Source organism: Suncus etruscus, chromosome 15, assembly GCF_024139225.1.
Source record: "Suncus etruscus isolate mSunEtr1 chromosome 15, mSunEtr1.pri.cur, whole genome shotgun sequence".
Taxonomy (NCBI): domain Eukaryota; kingdom Metazoa; phylum Chordata; class Mammalia; order Eulipotyphla; family Soricidae; genus Suncus; species Suncus etruscus.
Window position 1 is genome coordinate 82,728,948 of NC_064862.1, and position 23,421 is coordinate 82,752,368.

General features: G+C 48.5%; 1 protein-coding gene and 1 non-coding gene across 2 annotated transcripts; both read left to right on the top strand.

Moving 5' to 3' along the window:
- Positions 1-2,238: 2,238 nt before the first annotated feature.
- On the top strand, positions 2,239-2,345 carry LOC126031612 (U6 spliceosomal RNA). Its single transcript, XR_007503445.1, has one exon. It is a non-coding gene; the product is annotated as a U6 spliceosomal RNA (small nuclear RNA).
- Positions 2,346-14,180: 11,835 nt separating this feature from the next.
- LOC126030819 (myeloblastin-like) lies at positions 14,181-22,578 on the top strand. The gene is made up of 2 exons (XM_049789053.1): positions 14,181-14,315; positions 22,447-22,578. The coding sequence occupies exons 1-2, from the start codon at positions 14,181-14,183 to the stop codon at positions 22,576-22,578; spliced, it is 267 nt and encodes an 88-aa protein (XP_049645010.1).
- Positions 22,579-23,421: the final 843 nt, after the last annotated feature.

A 23,421-nucleotide genomic window follows, 5' to 3' on the forward strand; every position in this document is an offset into this window, starting at 1 on the left:
AATAAAAGGAATAAAAGTTTTAGGTACCTGAATAATCTGCAAACCTTTTAAAATTGGAGTAAAAATCAGTAGTATTCAATATCTCTAAGGTTTATAATTTTAGTTGCTATAGTGGTTAAATTTTAAAAAGCAATAGTTATCCTTAATTATACAATGCCTATTTCTCGTTTGCTAAGATTGCATCATTAGGGGCTGGAGAGATAGCACAGTGGTGTTTGCCTTGCAAGCAGCCGATCCAGGACCTAAGGTGGTTGGTTCGAATCCCGGCCTCCCATATGGTCCCCAGTGCTTGCCAGGAGCTATTTCTTTTTTCTTTTCTTTTCTTTTTTTTTTTTTTTTTTTTTTGGTTTTTGGGCCACACCCGTTTTGACGCTCAGGGGTTACTCCTGGCTATGCGCTCAGAAATCGCCCCTGGCTTGGGGGGACCATTTGGGACACCCGGGGGATCGAACTGAGGTCCATCCTACGCCAGCACTTGCAAGGCAGACACCTTACCTCTAGCGCCACCTTCCCGGCACCGCCAGGAGCTATTTCTGAGCAGACAGACAGGAGTAACCCCTGAGTGCCTCTGGGTGTGGCTTAAAAACAAACAAACAAACAAACAAAAAAAGAAATTGCATCATTAATCTTATAAAGTCTAAGTACCTTGATAATTGGTATTTTTGTTTTTGTTTTTGTTTTTTGGGCTGCACCTGTTTGATGCTCAGGGGTTACTCCTGGCTAAGCGCTCAGAAATTGCCCCTGGCTTGGGGGGACCATATGGGATGCAGGGGTGGGGGTGGGATGGGGGGTGGGGGGATCCAACCGAGGTCCTTCCTTGGCTAGCGCTTGCAAGGCAGACACCTTACCTCTAGCGCCACCTTGCTGGCCCCGATAATTGGTATTTAAAAATGTAATATATGATGGAAACTGTTATAAAATTTGGTTTTTGAATTTTTAAAGATAAAAAGAAATCAACAGTGTTGTTTTGCAGTAAACTATTTTTGGACATATGATTAGTAACAGAGCAGCAAAAGTTTATGCGATAATTTTTTTAGAAACTGCTAAATGAAATGCCTAAAATAGTTACAAAAAAAGGGGAAACCCTTTTAAGAGAATTTGTATTTTTTTTTACTGGTTTAAGAATTCTGTTAATTTGGTATATAGGAATTTTAACATGAAATGTTTATGAGCATAGAAAAGGACCATAGCTTTTAAAAAGAATATGTGGTTATGCAAGAAGAATAAAATGTGGATTTAATGCTGGAAAAAAGGGGAATTTCTGAGAAAGAGTAGGCAGTTGGTTTCAAATAAAACTGAAGGAAATTTGTAGAGTAAATCTGAATAATGTGAAGAAGGTGAAAGTATGGACTAAGAAAAGATAAAGGTTTTAAAGAAAATAATTAGGAATCTAAGATCATTAAGGTTCAGTTTAAAACCTTTTTTTTTTTTTGTGGTTTTTGGGTCACACCCGGCAGTGCTCAGGGGTTATTTCTGGCTCCAGGCCCAGAAATTGCTCCTGGCAGGCATGGAGGACCATATGGGAAGCTGGGATTCGAACCAATGACCTCCTGCATGCAAGGCAAACGCCTTACCTCCATGCTATCTCTCCGGCCCTTGTTTTATTTTTTTTTAATTGGTAACTGTTAATAATAATTTTTAAAAGTGTGCCAGAAATAGTGAGCATTCTTCTTGCTATAATGTTGGGGCCCAAATTCTAAGCAAGGAAAAACGCCAGTTTGTAGAAACCACATGGTGAAAGCCACGTGTTGAGTCTTCACAAACCTATTTCCATAGATCCTGCCACAAGCTACCTGGCCACACTAAGTTGCCTAATCTTTCTTATGACCTTGGGCAGGGCTCATCTCCTTCAGGAAATGGCTCTGGCTGACCAGGCTTTGGGGTTCTTGTTGATTAAAGTATTAACTTTTATTCCAGTTGTGAGTTCTCATCATTCTACTCTGAACCCCTACATTTTCCTGCCAGGGATATTAATAAATGTACTACAAAGTGCTTTCTGAATATGGTCATGGTTTAAAGAATTAAAAATATGGGATGTATGGGGCCGGGCAGTGGCGCTAGAGGTAAGGTGCCTGCCTTGCCTGCGCTAGCCTTGGACAGACCTCGATTCGATCCCCTGGGCATCCCATATGGTCCCCCAAGCCAGGAGCGACTTCTGAGCGCATAGCCAGGAGTAACCCCTGAGCGTCACTGGGTGTGGCCCAAAAACAAACAAACAAACAAACAAAAAAAAGAGATGTGCTCGCTTCGGCAGCACATATACTAAAATTGGAATGATACAGAGAAGATTAGCATGGCCCCTGTGCAAGGATGACATGCAAATTCGTGAAGCGTTCCATAATTTAAAAAAAATATATGGGAAATCTTATTGTAAAAAGACCCTGGACAAACGGCTTCGGGACTTTCTTTGCAGATTTAAGTAATATTGCTTTTTCTCTCTTTCCTGGCACCTTTTAGCAACAATCTAACTTAAAGCCCAATTCTTTTGGGTAACCTATGTGATGTTCTTTTTTTATTTATTTTTTATTTTTTTTTTTTTTGGTTTTTGGGCCACACCTGACGGTGCTCAGGGGTTACTCCTGGCTGTCTGCTCAGCAATAGCTCCTGGCAGGCACGGGGGACCATATGGGACACCGGGATTCGAACCAACCACCTTTGGTCCTGGATCGGCTGCTTGCAAGGCAAACGCCGCTGTGCTATCTCTCCGGGCCCCTATGTGATGTTCTTACCAATGGCACTAAATATAACCATTAGACTGGCTAGAATTTCACCACTAAAATAATTTAGCAAGAAACAGAAAAGTAACTTAGAGTTGTGTTTATTAATAATGTTATGATATTTGGGTTTCTATTGTCTAATTTCTGGGTTATTTCCCTGCCTAACTGATCTGATCCTTTTCAGATATTGAGACACTGCTGAACTGAACCAGTTAACTGCTCATTTAGGGTAAAATGAGATTTCCCACTATCTAGGAAGAAACTACTGTCCCTTGTCAGCCGGAAGAAGCTACAGAAAAATTGATCTTCGGCCACACTCCCTCCTAATTTCTTCTAAGGTGGTGAAATCTCTAGGAAAAAATAGGGAGAAGACGGGTCAGCTAAAAAAGCTTCCAAGGGGAAGAAGGGCCAAGAAGGGCCACAGGACCAGGAACCCAATGAGCTATGGTCGGTGACAATTGGAAATTATATTGTGTCTATTTATCCAGAAGTTAAATCAAGTGGCAAAAATCAATTGGTCGTTGATAATATAAATAATAAAAAAGGAGAAGGTTGTGGCTTCTCCTAAAATTATTACACACCAGGTGTAAGAAACAGAGATGGTTCTCTTAGATACGGAGCAATGAGAAACGCCCAGAAACCTCTTAATGAGTCTTTTTTTGTTGTTTTTCAGATACTTCTCAGAAGCCCAAAGCCCTGGTGGTCGGCAGCCTAGACAGATTGTCTGGCAACCACAAGCCTAAGATCCACTTGGATGGCCCCGGATGGCTCCAACCTGTCTCTCTTTGGGTAATGTCTGTGCCTATGTCTGTTATTGTTTAATGTTTGTACCTGACTCTGTTGCATTTAGTTTCTGTTTCATCTGTCAGGCAAGCTCTGTATTTTTGCTGTTTATTTTTAATTGTTTGGAAATGTCTCTGTGATATTTGTTTTTGTCTTGTTGTTTAACTGTGCTATACTGTCAGTGGCTAACTTTTGAGGTCAAATGACCACCTGAAGGTTCCTTCCAGCTGATGCTTATTCATAAGAAAAAAGCTGTTGTGGGGCCGAAGAGATAGCACAGCAGCGTTTGCCTTGCAAGCAGCCAATCCAGGACCAAAGGTGGTTGGTTCGAATCCCGGTGTCCCATATGGTCCCCCGTGCCTGCCAGGAGCTATTGCTGAGCAGACAGCCAGGAGTAACCCCTGAGCACCGCCGGGTGTGGCCCAAAAACAAAAAAACAAAAAACAAAAAAAAAAAAAAGAAAGAAAGAAAGAAAAAAGCTGTTGTGTTTTAGCCTGGAAAATATGGTCACCCAGATCAGCAGCCCTACATCAGCCTGCCTGGGATAACTGCCATCAGTTACTAGGTGCCCTGTTCACTACTGAGGAGCGAGATTGGATCCTGCTGAAAGCTAGGAAACATGTTCTGGGGACAGACGGTCTACCCACTCAGTTACCCGACCTCATTGACGACGGATTCCCTTTGCTCCGTCCTAATTGGGACCCGAACACTCCTGAAGGCAAGGGAGCATCTGTCCATCTACCACCAGTCCCTAGTGGCAGGTCTCTGGGCAGTCTCTAGAAGGCCCACCAATTTGGCCAAGGTGAGAAAGGTGGTACAGGGTCCCTCAGAGTCTCCTGAGTTTTCTAGAAAGGTTAGTGTGTTGGTGTACGTAGCTGAGACCCTGGATTTGGGTGTAGATACCTAAGACCCACCCATTTCTGGGAGGGGTCTTGGGAACCGGATATTAGGTGTGACCTTACCTGCAAGACCTGGCCCATTCCTGGGAGGGGTCTTGGAAAAGTTAGATAAGCCTTGGACCGAGGGGATTCAGGCCCCTTTTCGGCCCTGCTGAGCTCGCTGGGTTTGGGGTCTCTGTTTCTGGTCTTGGACCAGGATGGAGGCCAAAGGGAAGATGGCTGAAAGGGTTAAGACGCAGGGTAGCCTAGAATGGCTGAATGCTTAAAAGGTTATGAGATAGGCCACACACATGTGGTGAATAGGGCATGAATAAAGATGATGCTTCCTGAGGCCTGCCTGTGAGTGAGTGATTTTGCCTTTCACCTGGGCTTGGGACCCGGCCGGCTGGATGGGGTTGCAGAGCCACGTGGCCTGGGATGGCAGAAAGAAATCCATCGGGGCCGGGCGGTGGCACTGGAGGTAAGGTGCCTGCCTTACCTGCGCTAGCCTAGGAGACGGACCGCGGTTCGATCCCCCGGCGTCCCATATGGTCCCCCAAGCCAGGAGCGACTTCTGAGCGCATAGCCAGGAGTAACCCCTGAGCGTTACCGGGTGTGGCCCAAAAACCAAAAACCAAAAAAAAAAAAAAAAAAAAAAAAAAAAGAAAGACATCCATCGCCATCCAGCCCCATCGTTAATTATTTGATTCTACACTAGTGGAAGCATATCTAAGGTATATTCCGTTTGACCCACAGGCAGAGGACTAGAAGGCCTCAGTAGTCATGGCCTTCATAAGATAATCGGTCCTGGACATCAGGCGCAAGTTGTGACGCCTGGATGGGATTCAGGACCTAACCTTGTGGGATCTAGTGAAGGAAACAGACAAAGTGTTTCATAAAGGGAGACAGAAAAGCAGAAAGAAGCAGAGAAAGAAGACAGACGAGACAAGAGACGAGATAGGGCCCTTACTAAGATCCTGGCCTCAGTAGTGGAGAACAAGGGAGCAGGAGGATACAAGAATAGGCAGAGGGAGAACAGGGACCGGGGCCCACGCCAACGTCCACACTTGGACCGGGACCTGTGAGCCTACTGTAAAGAAAAGGGGCACCAGGCACGAGACTGCCCCAAGAAAAAGAAGACCCGAACACATGGAAACCCCCAACTGTTCTAGCCCTAGAAGAAGACTAGAGGCGTCAGAGCTCAAACCCACTCCATGAGCTCAGGGCAAAGTTCAAACCGCCTGCCTGTTGGCTCACCAACGCCAGTATTACCCACTACCAAAGTATCCTGCTTGACAAGGACAGAGTGACTTTTGGGCTGCCCCATAGCCTAAACCCCGATACACTCCTTCTGGACACCTCTGAGGATACAGTACTGCATACCTGCCAGGACATCCTTGCTGAAGAAACTGGGATTTGCCGAGACCTCCAAGACCAGCCTCTGTTGCATTCTGAGGCAACCTGGTTTACAGACTGAGCTGTTTTTCTCCAGGAAGTGTTTGTAAAACACCTTCTCAGGATGGGTGGAAGCTTTTCCAACCAGGCAAGAGACTGCCCTGGTAGTGGCCAAGATAATCTTGAAAGAAATTCTCCCCTGCTTCGGGCTGCCTCAGGTAATTGAGTCCGATAATGGACCGGCCTTTGCAGCCCAGGTAAGTTAGAGCATGGCCAGGATCTTTGGGATTAATTGAAAATTACATTGTGTGGGGCTGGAGAGATAGCATGGAGGTAAGGCGTTTGCCTTTCATGCAGAAGGTCATTGTTTCGAATCCCAGCATCCCATATGGTCCCCCATGCTTGCCAGGAGCAATTGCTGAGCATGGAGCCAGGAGTAACCCCTGAGCACTGCCGGGTGAGACCCAAAAACCAAAAAAAAAAAAAAAAAAAAAAGAAAATTACATTGTGCATACCGTCCCCAAAGTTCAGGACAGGTAGAAAGGATAAATAGAACCATTAAGAAGACCTTGACTAAATTAGCCTTAGGGTCTGGTATAACCACACCCCCCATTCTTTGTATTACCTTACCTACAAGAAAGACCCTCCCATTTCTGGGGGGGGGTCTTGGGGAGATTATAAAAGGTTTGACTTGAGGGGCAAAAGGGGAATTTGCCTGGGTGGAGTAGGGCCTACGAGGTGGTGCTAGAGGTAAGGTGTCTGCTTTGCAAGCGCTAGCCAAGGAAGGACAGCAGTTCGATTCCCCGGTGTCCTATATGGCCCCCCAAGCCAGGGGCAATTTTCTGAGTGCTTAGCCAGGAGTAACCCCTGAGCATCAAACGGTGTGGCCCAAAAAACCACATAAAAAAAAAAGCAGCTAAACACAGGGCAAGCTGACAAGAGCATGCTTAAATAGGTTTAAGATTATAGGCCACATATGTTGGCCAGGGCAAATAAAGCTGATATTTTCTGTCTGTGACTGGATTTTCTCCTCGCTGCCACCCCAACAGCTGAAGAAGGGGGTTGTAGAGCCACGTGTCATGAGCTGGAGGAGAAAGGCCTCCATCACCATTCACCTCCATTCAGCTCCATCCTAAGGGCTCTGATACAACAGTCTGGCACTTCAGATTGGACCATTCTCCTACATTATACCCTTTGTAGGGCCAGGAATACCCCTATCCCTTCTCTTTGCAATCTTACCCACTTTGATAGTCCTGCTACTGTTGCTAACAGTGGGACCCTGCATCATCAATCTTCTGATTGCTTTTGTTCAAGAACGGGTGGGGGCAGTAAAGTTAATGGTTATTAGGCAGCAATATAAGGCTCTTAATCAAACAACTCAGGATCTCTAGGATTAGAGATCTCCCATAAGAGAAGTGGGGAATGAAAGGTAAAAGAAATAAATTTTTGGGCCCGGAGAGATAGCACAGTGGCGTTTGCCTTGCAAGCAGCCGATCCAGGACCAAAGGTGGTTGGTTCGAATCCCGGTGTCCCATATGGTCCCCCGTGCCTGCCAGGAGCTATTTCTGAGCAGACAGCCAGGAGTAACCCCTGAGCAACGCTGGGTGTGGCCCAAAAAAAAAAAAAAAAAAGAAATAAATTTTTCTCTGCAGCTTCCCGAGGACACGCCCTTAACACCCTAGACCTCACCCCTTCCTAAATCCTAAAAACCTTGCCCTTGACCAAAAGATACTTTTTAACTGTTGAACTTCATGAGGACCCCACCCCTTTCTAAATTCCAAGGGATTGCCCTTGACATTTTAACTGTTGCAAACCTTATGACCTGTGGTTATCTAAATCTTGCAGAAATGTAACTGAGAAAATGTCAAGTGTACCACCCAACTACCTACTGTAATTTTCCATTGAAAAGTTATATAAAGGCTTGTTAAATCTGGTTCAGCGCTCTCATCCTCTGACTTATGCTAAGGCATGTTGGCATATGCTGACATAATAAAACCCCTTGCTTTTGCATGGTCTCTGCCTCTTGGAGTCATTAGAGAAGTGCGTGTGGAATTCTCGACATTATCAGCAGTACTCAGGGGACCCTATGGGATGCCAGGGATCAAACCTGGGTCTGCTGCATACAAAAGGCCTAAGCAATAGCACAGCAGGGAGGGCATTTGCCTCCCACAAGGTCGACCCTGGTTCAATGTCCAATTTCTATAGGGTTCCTGAAGGCTGCCAGGAGAAATTCTTAAGTGCAGAACCAGGAATAATCCCTGAACACTGCCAGGTGTGTGTCCCCCCACCACCAAAAAAAAAAAAAAAAAAGAGAGAGAGAGAGAGCCTTATTATCTCCCGTATTAACTCTCCAGGCTCTCTTTCATGTTTTTCATATTTGTGGGAGTTGAGCAGGTTTGGGACCATACCCTGAAGTGCTCAGGGCTGACTCCTGGCTCTGTGCTCGGGAGCTCTTCTGGTGGGACTCAGGGAAAGACTCAAACCCCGGGGCTACTATCCCCACTGGACTGACGCTCTAGTCTCATTCAAGCACCTTGGTGTATGTCCCACACAGCTGACTCACCCCCGAACCCCCACCCCTGACTGTGCTGACTCAGGGCAATTTGCTCCCTTTTTAGGGTGACTCCAGGGATCCTTTGGTGTGCATCCTCCAAGCTGTGGACTCCTTCCTCATCTGACAGTGTGCTAGCTGCCAGTACCCCAACTTCTTTGCCCATGTATCTCTCTACATGGACTAGATTCACTCAGTGCTGTAACAGCTTGGAGTCTGAGGATAGTCAAGCCCCAAGGAGTCTCCCCGACCTACTGCCCTGGCTCCCGGAGGCCCCACCAAGCCCCGATGAGGGGAAAAGAGATTGAGAAAAGCTGCTCCAGAGAAGCCTCTTCTGCCCACAGCTCTGGCCCTCCAATATACACATGAGGCACCCAAGGTCCCTCATTAAAATGTGAAACTCCCTTGGAGGAGGAGAGGTAGAACAGTGGGGAAGGCATTTGCCTTGTACACAGCACACAACCGGGTACCATCCCCGGCATCTCTTAGGGTCTCCTGTGCACTGCCAGATGTGGCCCAAAATATTAAAAATAAACACACAAAAAAACAGAAAGTTTAGTGAGTTGGAGCAATAGTGCAGTGGGTAGGACTTTTGGCTTGCACCTGACTGACCTGTGTTTGATCCCCAGCACCCCATATGGTCCCTTGAGCCTGCCAGGAGTGATTTCTGATCACAAAGCCAAAAGTAACCGCTGAGCCCTGCTAGGTGTGGCTCCCCAAATAAAAACAATGTTAAAACCCTTAAAAATGTAATTAAATTGGGTCTGCATAATAATATAGTGGGGAAGGCATTTGCCTTGAACTCAACCAATGTGGGTTCCCATAGGGTTCCCCCAAGCACCTCAGGAGTGATCCCTGAGCACAAGGTCAGGAATCAGCTCTGAGCACTGCACACACTCAAGGTGTGACCCTCAATAAAACCAAAGAATATATATAAAAGAAAATAAATAAAATGACCTTAGAACTTGAAAGTTCCCTTCTGGTTTCCATCTATTCTTCACAAGTAAGAAGATGGAGTCAGCTGGGACCGAAAAGATAGCATGGAGGTAAGGCGTTTGTCTTTCATGCAGAAGGACGGTGGTTTGAATCCCGGCATCCCATATGGTTCCCCCGTGCCTGCCAGGGGCGATTTCTGAGCATAGAGCTAGGAGTAGCCCCTGAGCGCTGCCAGGTGTGACCCAAAAACCAAAAAAAGAAGAAGATGGTGTCGGGGTGTGTGTGTGTGTGTGTGTGTGTGTGTGTGTGTGTGTGTGTGTGTGTGTGTGTGTGTGTGTGTTCTGCCTCATTTTCCCTAAACTCCATCTTGGGATGCCTATCTTCATGCCTCTGTTGCCTTGTCTGAAAAGTGGACTTGCTCCACTTTGTTCAGGTCAGTGGAAGCATGGCGGCCATATTCTGTCCAACACTGCACTGTCCTGCTCTGAGGACACCAGGCTTTGCAAGAGCAGGTGCTGAAGGAGGCATGGACAAAGGCGATCAGAAAGACTTCCTAGAGGAGGTAGCAATCCGGAACACACATTAGGCTGAGATGGAGGGAGGTGAGTGGGTGGTGAGACTGACTATGCAGGATTCCTCCACATGCATAATCCGACATTTCTTTGAGTTTCTTTCTGGGGGAACAGTCACAACTAACAGTATGCAGGGAGTACTTTTGGCTCTCTATTTGAAAGTGACTCCCAGTCAGGGGCTCTGTTGGGATTTTTTTTTTTTTTTTTTGGTTTTTGGGTCACACTTGGCAGCTCTCAGGGGTTACTCCTGGCTCTATGCTCAGAAATCACCCCCGGCAGGCTTGGGGGACCATAAGGGATGCCGGGACTCGAACCACCATCCTTCTGCATGCAAGGCAAATGCCTTACCGCTGTGCAGTCTCTCCAGCCCCCCTAAAGAGTTTTTTTGCAGGGGCCAGAGTAGAGGACAGTGGGCAGCCATGTGCCATGTACATGAGCGCAACCCCATTCTATTCTTGGCACCCCACAAGTCCCCGACCCCTGACAAGAGTGATCCTTGAGCACAGAGCCAGGAGTCAACCCAAACCCTAATAGGAGTGATCCCTGAGCACTGCTGAGTGTGACCCAAAAACAACCAACCAAAAGCAATCCCTGGAGGGGAGGGCTACCTGTATGGTTCCGAGGGGACCCAGAATACGGAGGTGCCTCAAGTGTGTGACCTGAGGGTGCCTGTGTTGTCTCCTCCACTCGCAGGACCTGCTCTGTGGCCAGTGGGACCAGGGGGTGCAGAGGGCAACTGTTTCTCTGGCTCCTGACCAGCTGCCCTCTGTGAGTGTTGAGTTGTGCTGAAAGATCGGGGATTTGGGGCAGAGCGCAGGGGGGCTTCTGGGGACTGATGTACCTGGGGAATGGAGGGTTGCTCCTTGCCTGTGGCCACACATGGGGGGTTACCCAGGGACACCCCCATTCCTGGATTCGTGGCCCCTTCCCTTCCCTCTCTGGTTTGTTGCTTCTTGCAACACCCTTTAACCCGGGCTGGGCCATTGAAGCAGGAACAACTGGAGGAGGGGGAAGAGGGACAAGGAGGGGAGGCCAGGGCTGAGACTGGGCTCCCCCACCCTGGGATCCCAGGTGGCTCCAGGACAGGTCTAGGGAAATGCCGGGCTGCAATCCACAATGGGCAGGATCCTGTCCCAGGACACCCAGGCAGAAAAGGGGGTTCAGGACTATGGGTGCCTGTGAATGGAGGATAGTTGTGGGTATGCATGAGTCTTACACATGTGTACTGTGTGTTGGTATGTGTGAGTGAACATGCATATGTGTGAGTGTATGCACAATGCTTTTGTGTTGTGTGTCTTGCATGGGGCATGTGCATATGTGTGAGTGTTGTATGAGAGTGCCACATGTATGAGTTGTTGTCACATGTATGAGATGTGAACATGTGTTGTGACACATGCACACATGAGTTTCCCAGATACTCTGGTCTGCAGACACCACAGGTCCAGCCTGGCTCTGAGCCCTTCCCAACAGCAATCAAGGCTGTTGGGAAGAGCCCACTGTCCCCAACAGGGGGCTTTAGTCTGGGGGGGCTGTAGGTGGGGGTCCTACACCACGCTGATGCCAACTGAGCCTGTCCTGCTGGGCCACAGGTGGGCAGCACTGTGCCTCAGTTTCCATCCCTGTGCAGTGTCAGAGCTCACCCTGCCATGATGCCAAGGCCTGGGTAAACCGAGGACTGGCTTAATCTCTCTATTTTCTTTATTTGGAAAGAAGAATGGGCACACATTGTGTTCAGGGTTCAGTCCCAGCTCTTTTTGGGGGGGATTTTGGTTTTGGGGCCTCACCCGGTGGCACCCAGGGGCTACTCCTGGCTCTGTGTCAGAAATCGCTTCTGGCAGGTTCGGGGGACCATAATGAATGTCGGGGATTGAACCCAGGTCTGTCCCAGGTCAGCCAGTTCAAAGCAAACGCCCTATCACTATTCTATTATTCTGGCCCCATCAGTCTCAGCTCTGTGCTCAGGAATCCTTCCTGGCATTGCACCTAGGACTTGGAAAACAAAGTATGTCTTGCCCTGCTCAAGGCAAGCACCCCAATCCCATTCTATGTGCTGAGCTCCCTCCCCTTCCTGAGCAGATGTCCAGTCTCAGCTGGTCAGGAAGAGAATGGGGGGGGGGGTTAATACAGGGACACTTAGGGCTGCCTGCCACCACCACCACCACCACCGCAGTCTCTCACTCCCCACCCCTGCTCCTCATCTGGGAGAAAAGGGGAAGTGGGGAGCCATGGGGCAACTCAATGACCTCCAGCATCCTGGGGCTATAAGAAGGTCTCGTGGACACGGGGGACAGAGACTCAGAAGCCCCCCATTAGACCATGACCTGCAGCTGCCTGACCCCGAGTTCAGCCTTCGTGGCCCTGCTGCTGACCGCGCTGCTGGCCGGTGAATGCTGGCCCACCATGTCGTCAGTCCATCTGTTGGTCTGTCCACTCATCCTAGATGTCCATCTTTGGCTCCCTACCAGCTCCTTCCCATGTGGCCCCTCATCCTATGTGACTCGGAGGGTTTGTTTTCAGAAAAAAAAAAGTGAGGTTCTGAGGGGATCCCCAAGCATGGATGTGCTTATGGGCGAAGAGGTCAAGGATGAGGTGGTGGAGATGAGCTCTGGTGGGAAAGTGTGTGTATGCAGGGGACATCCTTTCTGCCGTACTGTGCCTCACTTTTCTTTTCTGAGCAACCTTGGTGAGGAGAGCCCTGAGTTCCTGGGGTCCTAGTTGGAATTCAGGAATTGCTGGTTCAGAGCCACCCTGAACTCCCAGGTTTCAGGTGGGAGTTCAGATCTGACTGACTCAAGGTTTCCTGTCTCCTCTGTTCCCTGTCCCACTTTTGTGCTTCCTCAGGTCCTGCTCTGGCCTCAGAGATCGTGGGGGGGCCATGAAGCTAAGCCCCATGCATGGTCCTTCATGGTGTCTCTGCAGCAGACAAACACTTTTGCGGGGCCACTCTCATGGCCCTGAACTTCGTCATGTCAGCCGCAAACTGTACGAATGGCAAGTGAGCATCCTGCTTTGCTTTCCACTCACTGGGGATCCCAAGGTTGGGAGGTGGGGAGTCTGGTCTGGCAGTGCCCCCCACCCTGAGGAGGGGGTGTCCTGGAATCACCTGATCCCCTGCCCCATCCCCAGGAACCATGAGAAGATCCTTGTGGTGCTGGGAGCTCATAATGTGAGCCAGCGGGAGCCTACGCAGCAGTTTTTTAGGATACAGAAAGTCTTCGAGAAGAACTATGAACCCAAGGACCGTAAGAATGACATCGTGATTATCAAAGTGACATAGGGACAGAGGAACACCACAGGCAGGGGGCTGCCTTCTCTAGGAAGTTTCTGGACAGAGGTTGGACCATATTTTATCGGATAACCATCACTGATTCTTTTTAGGGGGAGCACCTTGTAGTGCTCAGAATAGACTCCTAGCTCTGTGCTCAGGGATCACTCCTGGCAGTGCTCAGGGAACCCTATGAGGTGCTGAGACTCAAACTCGAGCCAGCAGCATGCAAGGCCAACCCTTAATCTCAGGACAGTAGTACTGTGTCTCCAGCCCAAGATGAAGCTCTTGGTGATGGTTCAGATCCTTCTGAAAAAATGGTTTGTTCCAAGGGTTCTAGTGATAGCACAGTGGTAGGGTGTTTGCCTTGCATGCGGCTGACCCAGGATGGACCTAGGATCAATCCCTGCATCCCATATGGTTCACCAAGTCTGCTAGGAGCTATTTCTGAGCACAGAGCTAGGAGTAACCCTGAGTACCACCAGGTGTGCCCTGCCCAAATAAAAAGAAAAATGAAAATGGTACATTTCAGACTGTCATTGGAGCAATCAGAAGGTACCCAGTGTGGCTTTGATGTGTTTTTTTTTTTTTTTTTTTTTTTTTTTTTTTATGAGGGATTGGGCCACAACCGAAAGTGCTCAGGGGTTACTCCCGGCACTGAGCTCCGAAATCGCTCCTGGCAGGCTCAGGGGACTATCTCTGGATGCTGAGGATCGAATCCAGGCTCATCCCAGGTCAGCAGCGTGCAAGGCAAACGCCCTACTGCTGTGCTATTGCTCAGGCCTTGTGAATACAAATTTAAAACCTGATGATATTTACCTCACATGTGGCTGAACCGGGTTTGATTCCAGGATTCTATAGGGTTCCCCGCCTGAACGCCACCAGGTGTGACCCCCCCCCCCCCAAAAAAAAAGAGACCTAGAAGCATAGTGAAGAGGACACTGAGGCACATTCCTGACCCTCCACCCTCTGTCTGTCTGCCCACCACAGCTTAATGAATCGGCCACCCTCAATGCCAGCGTGAGCCTTGCTCGGCTGCCAGCCCAGGACCAGGGCCCACGAGTTGGGACATGGTGCTTGTTTATGGGCTGGGGTCAGCTGGGCAACACTTTGAGGAGCTCAGACATCCTGAGGGAGGTGAACATGAGCATAGTGACATCCTGGTGCGATGAGAATGTGTGCGCGTTTCAGCCCCATCGAAAGGCTGGCACCTGCTATGTACGTACCCAGAATATTCCTCACTAAGCCCAGTCCCTGCTCCAACTGCAGCAGCCGCACCTGCATAGAGGATTATTATTTTGTTGTTGTTGCTGTTGTTTTGGGGTCACTCCTGGCCGTGCTCTGGGAACCAAGTCTGTAAACTGGATCAACAACACGACCCGCAGGAACAGCTTGGCCCTGATGCACCCCAGAGACCCAGCAAGCAGGATCCAATAGAAAGAAGGGGGTCTGTGCCCCCATCACCAACTCTGTCTTCTCAGCAGTCCTGCACCCCTTTCTCTCCCCACCTGTGCTAAGCTCACACAATAAAAACCTGTTTGGGTCAAGGGGGTCTGGGTACCTAGATGAAGGAGTTGGGATCATCTTGTGATTCCGGGGCTACCAGGTAGAGGCAGAGATGGGACAAAGATGCGCCTTTGGGGACAGAGAGGTAGCACAGTGGGAAGGGCGACCAGTTGGATCCCTGACATTCCACGTAGTCCCCACTGAGCCCCTCCTGGAGACAGCACTGAGCACAGAATCAGGAGTCAGTCATGAGCACCGGGGAGTGGGGCCAAAGCAAGTTACTTTCCACAAGTTACTTTCTTGCCTTCCCTGCTGGCCTGGTGTGTTGAGGACCTAGGTTCAAGCACCAAGCCTCACCATGAGTGATCCCTGAGCACAGAGCCAGGAGTTAGGCCTGAGCACCATCTAGTATGCCCCCCCCCTCAAAAAAATGCTTTTAGGCTGAAGCAATAGCAAAAGAGCAGGGAAAGTGTTGGTTTTGCAAGTAGCTGGCCTGGGTTTGATTCCTGGAGCCCCATATGGTCCACCCCAGTACCACCAGAAGTAACTCCTGAGCACAGAGCCAGAAGAAACCCCTTACCACCACCGGATGTGGCCCAAATACATATCACACACAAACACACACACACACACACACACACACACACAATTTCCAAAAATGAAAGCGCAGTGTGGAGAGCACTTGTCCTGTACACAGGCAACTGAGATTCAATGCCCGGCACTCCATTGGATACCCTGAGCCCTGCCAGGAATGATCCCTGAGTACAGAGCCAAGAGTCAGCCCTGAGCTTCACCGAATGTGTACCCCCAAATCAAACCATCAGATAAAGAACTCACACTGGTACATACTCCGGATTCTGGGCCCTCCTCTCAGGGGGCTTGTGGTGGCTTCAGAAGGAAGATGAGGGGACGGCGAGGTGGCGCTAGAGGTAAGGTGTCTGCCTTGCAAGTGCTAGCCAAGGAAGGACAGCGGTTCAATACCCCAGTGTCCCATATGGTCCCCCCAAGCCAAGGGCAATTTCTGAGTGCTTAGCCAGGAGTAACCCCTGAGCATCAAACGGGTGTGGCCAAAAAAAACAAACAAACAAAAAAAAAAAGAATGTGAGGGAAATGGTGGACAGTCTCAGGCACAAGGGGGCACTGAAGGAAGGTGGTGGACAAGCCCAGCTCTGAGAGGCTTCGATCACTGATCACCGGAGTAAGACAGCAGGAAAGGGGCTAGAGAGAGCACAGCCAGGAGGGCATATGCCTTGCACACAGCCATCCCATGTTTGATCCTTGGCATCCCATATGGTTCTTCGAGGCTGCTGGGAGTAATTTCTGAGCACAGAGCCAGGAGTCACCCTTAAGCACAGTTGGGTGTGGTCAAATAAAAAAAAGAAACAATAGGGGCCAGAGAGATAGCACAGCAGTGTTTGCCATGCAAGCAGCAGACCCAGGACCTAAGGTGGTTGATTCGAATTCCGGTGTCCCATATGATCCCCTGTGCCTGCCAGGGGCTATTTCTGAGTAGATAGCCTGGAATAACCCCTTAGCATCGCTGGTGTGGCCCAAAAACCAAAAAAAAAAAAAAAAAAAAAGAAACAATAAAAGAAAGTCTTTGGGGGATCAACAAGAAAGCACAACAAACAGGGTGTTTACCTCACACACACATCACCAATCAGGGTTCAGAGCCTGCCAGGAGTAATTTCTTTTTTTTTTTTTTGCCAGGAGTAATTTCTGAGCACAGAGCCAGGAATAACCCTTAGGCACTGTCGGGTTAAAAAAGACTGCAAGGGGGGCCGGAGAGATAACGTGGAGGTAAGGCGTTTACCTTTCATGCAGAAGGTCGGTAGTTCAAATCCCGGCATCCCATATGGTCCCCTGAGTCTGCCAGGAGCAATTTCTGAGCATAGAGCCAGGAGTAACCCCTGAGCACTCCTGGGTGTGACCCAAAAAACAAACAAACAAAAAAAGGCAGCGAGGTAGGTGGGTGTGAAAATAGTTCTACACAAAACAAAACCCTTCAGCAGCTGTTGCTCTGGCCCCAGTGCCTGGATGCTTTGGATGAAGGTGTTCTTGCTGCTCTGACTTGCAGGATACATTCTGTTTGCAGCAGAGGAAGTGGTCAACTTTGGATCACTTCCTGGACTCTGGTCAGCTCAGAAGTTCCAGTTCCAGAAACTTCTTCCAGAAAGGACAGACAGATGATAGAGTCGAAGAGACAGGACAGCAGCAAAGGAACTTGCCTTGCACACAGAGCCCCTCAGGAGTCATCCCTGAGCACAGAGCTAGATGTGAACTAAAAACAAAAGCAGTGGTTGGGGCCAATAAGATCACTTGTAAAAGGGCCAGAGAGATTGGTTTCTCCCATGTGTAAATCCAGCCTGAGGGTGAGTCCTCCCAAAGGGTCAGAAGGTGGTGAGAAACAGAGAGACAATATACAGGGATGGAGTTTGTCTTGACCACACTGAACCTGTTATTTTGTTTGTTTTGCTTGCTGTTGGTTTGTTTTTGGACCACACCTAGTAATGCTCAGAAATTACTCCTAGCAGTGCTGGGGGACCCTATGGGATGCTGGAGATGGAACCTAGTCCGCTGCATGCAAGGTAAATGCCCTCCCCACTGTGCTATCTTTCTGGCACCTGATCCTGGTTCAATCCCACCTGGTCTCCTGAACCCACTAGGAGGGATCTATAAGCACAGAACCAGGAGTCAGCTCGTACCATGAGTAACTTAATTTTCTTTTTAACCTTTTGGTTTGGGGGCCATTATCTGTTGCCACTCAGGTGTGGCTCAGAAATCACTCCTCTCGGAGCGGTGGTGCAGTAGTACGGCTTTTGCCTTGCATGCTGCTAACCTAGAAAAGACCAAGGTTCGATCCCCAGGCATCCTATATGGTCCTCCAAGCCCTGAGCGATTCCTGAGCGCAGAGCCAGGAGTAACCCCTGAGCATCACCAGGTGTGACCCAAAAAGAAAAACAAAAACAAAAACAAAAACAAAACAAACAAACAAAAAAAGGATGGTAAATTATGGTTCCTCAAATTTAAAAAAAAAAAAAAAAGCCCTTGTTGGAAGTAGCTAGTGCCCTGAGGGAGGGATGGGAAGCTGGGCGTTGGGTTACTGCTCAGGGTTAGTGCTGAAAATGGGGTTGATGCTCCATGGCGGGGCTAGAGCCTAGGCTGGGCGTGACCTGGAAGTAATGGCCCGCCCCCATCCTCCCTAGTTTGTTCAGGGTCTGGAAGCAGAGATCTTACGTTGTGTAACAGCTCTTTGAATGAGCCTAGATGGTGGTGGATCATGATGGAGGGATGAGAAACCTTTCTCCTCCAGCCCAGTACCATGTGTCTGCAACCCTCCAGCCATTGGGTCTGAGGTTTCAGGGTAGTGTTGAGGAAATCCACAAACAGGTTTCAGGAGATTTCATCTTTATTTAGTCCTGGCCAACATATGTGGCCGATCATAACCTTTTATGTCGTATCCCTATTCAGCCATGCATTGTACCTTGTCTCTCAGCCATCTCTCCTCCTCATGCTTCTTCCATCCTCCAAAATCTTCTCCCCCGCCCCTGAGGCCAAACCTTTCGATACCTACCAAAGACCCCTGCCAGAAATGGGCAGGTCTTATTAGCAGGTAAGGTTACAGGAAAATGGGGGATGGGGTAACATTCTGCCCCTTTCTTAAAACAAAAAAAGCATAGGTTCTTCTTTGTTTACCTGGCTTCTGCCTATAGCCAAAGGCGGGTAATATTCCCCTAGCAATAAAGTTTAAAGTGAAAAATTGATATATCAGCCTTTTCCATAAACATAACTTTTCTGCAAAATACGTCTATAACTTAAAATTTTCTTTTTTTTTGTTTTTTTTTTGTTTGTTTTTGTTTTTGGGCCACACCTGGTAACGCTCAGGGGTTACTCCTGGCTATGTGCTCAGAAGTTGCTCCTGGCTTGGGGGACCATATGGGACACGGGGGATCGAACTGCGGTTCGTCCAAGGCTAGCGCAGGCAAGGCAGGCACCTTACCTTTAGCGCCACCGCCCGGCCCCTAAAATTTTCTTAATACTTATTTAACCAAGCACTATCCTGGAACTTTCTTCTTCCTATTTTTCCTAATGCTATTTAACAAGCATTTTTTCCTGGAACTTTCTTGTTCCTATACTTCTTAATGCCATTTAACCTTTTTTTTTTCCTGGAACTTTCAGGTTCCTATTTAACCTTTCCCTACATACAAGTACAAGAACATCTCTACAGAAAAAAAAAAAAATTTTTTTTTTTTGGTTTTTGGGCCACACCCAGCGGTGCTCAGGGGTTACTCCTGGCTGTCTGCTCAGAAACAGCTCCTGGCAGGCACGGGGGACCATATGGGACACCGGGATTCGAACCAACCACCTTTGGTGCTGGATCGGCTGCTTGCAAGGCAAACGCTGCTGTGCTATCTCTCCAGGCCCCAGAAAATACATTTTGAAAACAGGCTAATACAACAAAATACACAGTAAAACATTATGCAATTGGGAACATTAACTATGGAAAACTATAAAGCACATTTAAGTCAGAAAGAAAATCACTTAGTCTTAGATCAAGAGATACACCTGAAGCAAAGTTAGATGCAGGTGGTTTAAAATGTAATTTTTCAGTTGGGCTGAAATACAGTGAATACACTGTGGACTTTTATCCCATCACCAAATTGTCCAGACGTTTAGTAAAGTCTGTGCCTTTCCCATTTTATCCCTTCACCTAAAACCAATTGTCGAGAGATGGGGCTTCTCCCAGGCCGCTCACCATGTGGCTTACTTCCATGGGTCTCGGCTAGAGCCACGCGCGCCTGCCCCCTCTGGCTGCTTTCAAGCTTTCAGCTGCTTTTTTTTTTTTTTTTTTTTGGTTTTTGGGCCACACCCGGTAACGCTCAGGGGTTACTCCTGGCTATGCGCTCAGAAGTCGCTCCTGGCTTGGGGGACCATATGGGACGCCGGGGGATCGAACCGCGGTCCGTCTCCTAGGCTAGCGCAGGTAAGGCAGGCACCTTACCTCCAGCGCCACCGCCCGGCCCCTCAGCTGCTTTTTTGTCCCGCCAGACGGCAGGACTCAAGCGTCTGCAACAGGAGGGATGGAGCAATCTCTGATGTTTCTAGCTGATTGCCACCCTGCAGCTGCTGCTTCTTCTCCCCTCCGGGAGGTATTTTGGAAGCAGGTCTTGCTGCCACAGCCCCAGCAGCTTCTTGGCAGTTGTTTTTTTTTTTTTTTTTTTTTTTTTTAAGCAGGTCTCGCTGCTGCTGCTGCTGCTGCTGCTCCTGCAGCAGCAGCTTCTCCACCTGACACGTCTGGGAGCATTCAAAGTTCAAAGTGGTCCGAGCTGAGAGTCCAAAATTTCCAAAGTCGAAATCCATGTTCAGGCTGAAGGTCATAAATCAGAATTCAGACCGCTCTCAATGACATCTTTTTTCTCATTCTTTTCCAATTAGGGCTCTCCATCAATCTCTGAGGAGGCTGAGGTTTTGGGAAATAGGACTTTTTGCAGAAAAATCTCAGTCCTGGGCCTCGGATGAGGGTGATCCAAGCTTTTACTTCCCCTGTTTCACTGGTCCTTCTGCCCCCAGAAGGAATATCAAGCATCTTTGAATGTGACTCCACGTGGCCCAAAGTTTTGGGGTCATTCCAGCTGAAAAGAGCCATAATCAAACACAAGAACAAAAAATCTCACCATGATGACTTGGTCCAGGGCTCAAATCCATGTCAGGGCACCAGTTTTAGGTGAAGGAATAAAATGGGAAGTCCACAGACTTTATATGTTTGGGACAATTTGGTGATGGGATAACAGTCTACAGTGTATTCATGTTTGAACAATTTGGTGGTGGTATAAAAATTATTTTTAAATGGGGAGAAAAACAGTGAAGCCCAACTGAAAATTTTCATTTCAAACCACCTGCATCTAACTTTGCTTCAGGTGTATCTCTTGTATTCTGTTATATTCTTGCTGATTAAATGTGCTTTATAGTTTTCCATAGTTAATGTCACCAACTGCATGATATTTTACTGTGTATTTTGATGTATTAGCCTGTTTTCAAAATGTATTTTCTGTATAGATGTTCTTGTACTTGTGTGTAGGGAAAGGTTAAATAGGAACAAGAAAGTTCCAGAAAACATGCTTGTTAAATAGCACTAGAAAAAATAGGAAGAAGGAAGTTCCAGGATAGTGCTTGATTAAATAAGTATTAAGAAAATTTTAAGTTATAGATGTATTTAGCAGAAAAGTTATGTTTATGGAAAAGGCTGATGTTACTTTTGAACTTTAAACTTTGTTGAGAGAGAGAGAGAGAGAGAGAGTGAGAGAGAGAGAGAGAGAGAGAGAGAGAGAGAGAGAGAGAGAGAGAGAGAGAGAGAGAGAGAGAGAGAGAGAGAGAGAGGAGCAGGAGGAGAAATGGCTGAGAAACAAAGTACAATGCAGGGCTGAATAGGGATCCAGCGTAAAAGGATATGATAGGCCACACATGTTGGCCAGAGCTGAATAAAGATGATATCTCCTGAAGCCTGACTGTCTGTGGATTTCCTCGCCACTATCCTGAAGCTGCGGACCTGCCGGTGGAAGGGGGTTGTAGACGCATGGCCCGGGCTGGAGGAGAAAAGCCTCATCTCACCATCCACCACCATCCAGCCCATCCTAAGGGCTTTAATTCTATAATCTTAGGGCTCAGAAGCTGGCCTTGTATGACCTGTTGCTACTCCTGGCTCTATGCTCAGAAATCGCTCCTGGTTCAGGGGACCATATGGGGTGCTGGGATTCAAACCCCTGAGCATAGCTAGGTGTGGCTTCAAAACAAAACAAAAGAAATAAAACAAAACAAAAGGGAAGGGATAGGAGAACAGTAAGGGAAATCATGAGTGGGTCAATCTCACAGAGTAAATAAACTTTGGAGGAGTTTGAAGGTCCCACCTAGGCAGGCTTCCTGAAGGAGGTGGAGGTTAGTGTCTCACTCACTGTCTCCCCCTCACCTTCATGCCTCGCCACCCTGCCAGCATCTGCTTTGTGAGTCTCCTTAATTCCCAGGGTCCTTGTCCCTGCAGTGATCCTGAGAGAGGGAGGAGGGACCCAGGGTTGGAGTGGGGGTGTCTCCTGAGCAGCTACTGAAGTCTCTATGCTTCTGGTCCTCCAGCCAGGGGCCCAGTGAAGATGATTTCTGAACCTACTTCAGCCCATGTGAACACCCATTTTGAATGTTTGTCTTTGTGTGTGTGTGTATATGTATGTATGTATGTATGTTTGAGGTCACACCTGGTTGTCCTCAGGGTTGTCCTCAGAGATCACAAATCACACCTGGCCATACTCGGGGTACTCTATGAGATGCCAGGGATCAAACCTGGGTCTGCTGCATACAAAAGGTCTAAGCAATAGCACAGCAGGGAGGGCATTTGCCTCCCACAAGGTCAACCCTGGTTCAATGTCCAATTTCTATAAGATTCCTGAAGGCTGCCAGGAGAAATTCTTGAGTGCAGAGCCAGGAATAATCCCTGAACACTGCCAGGTGTCCCCCACCCCACCCCCGAAAAAAGAGAGCCTTATTATCTCCTGTGTAAACTCCCAGCCTCTCTTCCATGTTTTTCTTATTTTGGGGGACAAGCAGCTTTGGGACCATACCCTGAAGTACTCAGGGCTGACTCCTGGCTCTGTGCTCAGGGGGCGCTCCTGGTGGGACTCAGGGAACGAATTCAAACCCCAGGGCTACTATCCCCACTGGACTGTCACTAGCCCCATCCAAGCACCTTGGTGTATGTCCCACACAGCTGACTCACCCCCGCTGAGCAGCATCTGTGGTTGACCCTGAACCCCCGCCCCTGACTGTGTTGACTCAGCCCAATTTGCTCCTTTTTCAGGGTGACTCCGGGGGTCCCTTGATGTGCAACAGCATCCTCCAGGCCCTGGACTCCTTCGTCATCCGAGAGTGTGCCAGACGCCAATACCCCTATCTCTTTGCCAGTGTATCTCTCTATGTGGACTGGATTTAGTCAGTGCTGAACAGCATGGAGCTGAGGACAATCAGGGGGCCCCAAGTAGTCTCCCCTACCCACTGCCCTGGCTCCCGGAGGCCTCACCAAGCCCTGATGAGGGGAAGAGAGATTGAGAAAAGCTGCTCCAGAGAAGCCTCTTCTGCTCACAGCTCTGGCCCTCCAATATATACAGGAGGCACCCAAGGGCCCTCTTTAAAATTGAAACTCCCTTGGGGTAGGAGAGGTAGAACAGTGGGGAAGGCATTTGCCTTGCACACAATCCAGGTACCATCCCCGGCATCTCTTAGGGTCTCCTGTGCACTGCCAGATGTGGTCCAAAATATTAAAAATAAACACACAAAAAAACAAAGTTGGGCCTGGAGAGATAGCACAGCGGCTGTAGCAGGTCAGCCCCTGAAGAGGTTGACTGATGGTGGGATGGAGAATGAGGCCCTTTTCTTCCAGCTCGGAGCACGCGTCTGCCACCCTGTCTAGCCCACGGTTCTGAGGTGAAACGGCGGGTAAACAGCTCGCAGACAATCAGGCTCGTGGAAATATTTGCTTTATTCGGATGGACAAAACTGAAGTCCAAAGACTCAGATTCAGTTCCAGCCAGCAAAAGGCTCCTCGCCTTCCACAGACCCTTGCTCTTATCCTCCAGAGTCAGGTCCCACCCAATGGTGGGATCAGATACCAACCAATGGTGGAAGCAGAATCAGGTCCTACCCTAGGGTGGGGGCATAATGCCAGGTCACACCCTAGGGTAGGGCACAGATTAGGGTGAGCAACATAGTAATCCCCCAAAATATTTACATATACAACAAGTGGTTTGCCTTGCAAGCAGCCGATCCAGGACCAAAG

What these genes read in the sequence shown, in the direction of transcription:
- LOC126030819 (XM_049789053.1), top strand. Translation starts at nt 14,181, where the DNA reads ATGGGCTGGGGTCAGCTGGGCAACACTTTGAGGAGCTCAGACATCCTG. An exon ending in GAAAGGCTGGCACCTGCTAT is followed by an intron (nt 14,316 to 22,446) that starts GTACGTACCCAG and finishes CTCCTTTTTCAG; the next exon opens with GGTGACTCCGGGGGTCCCTT.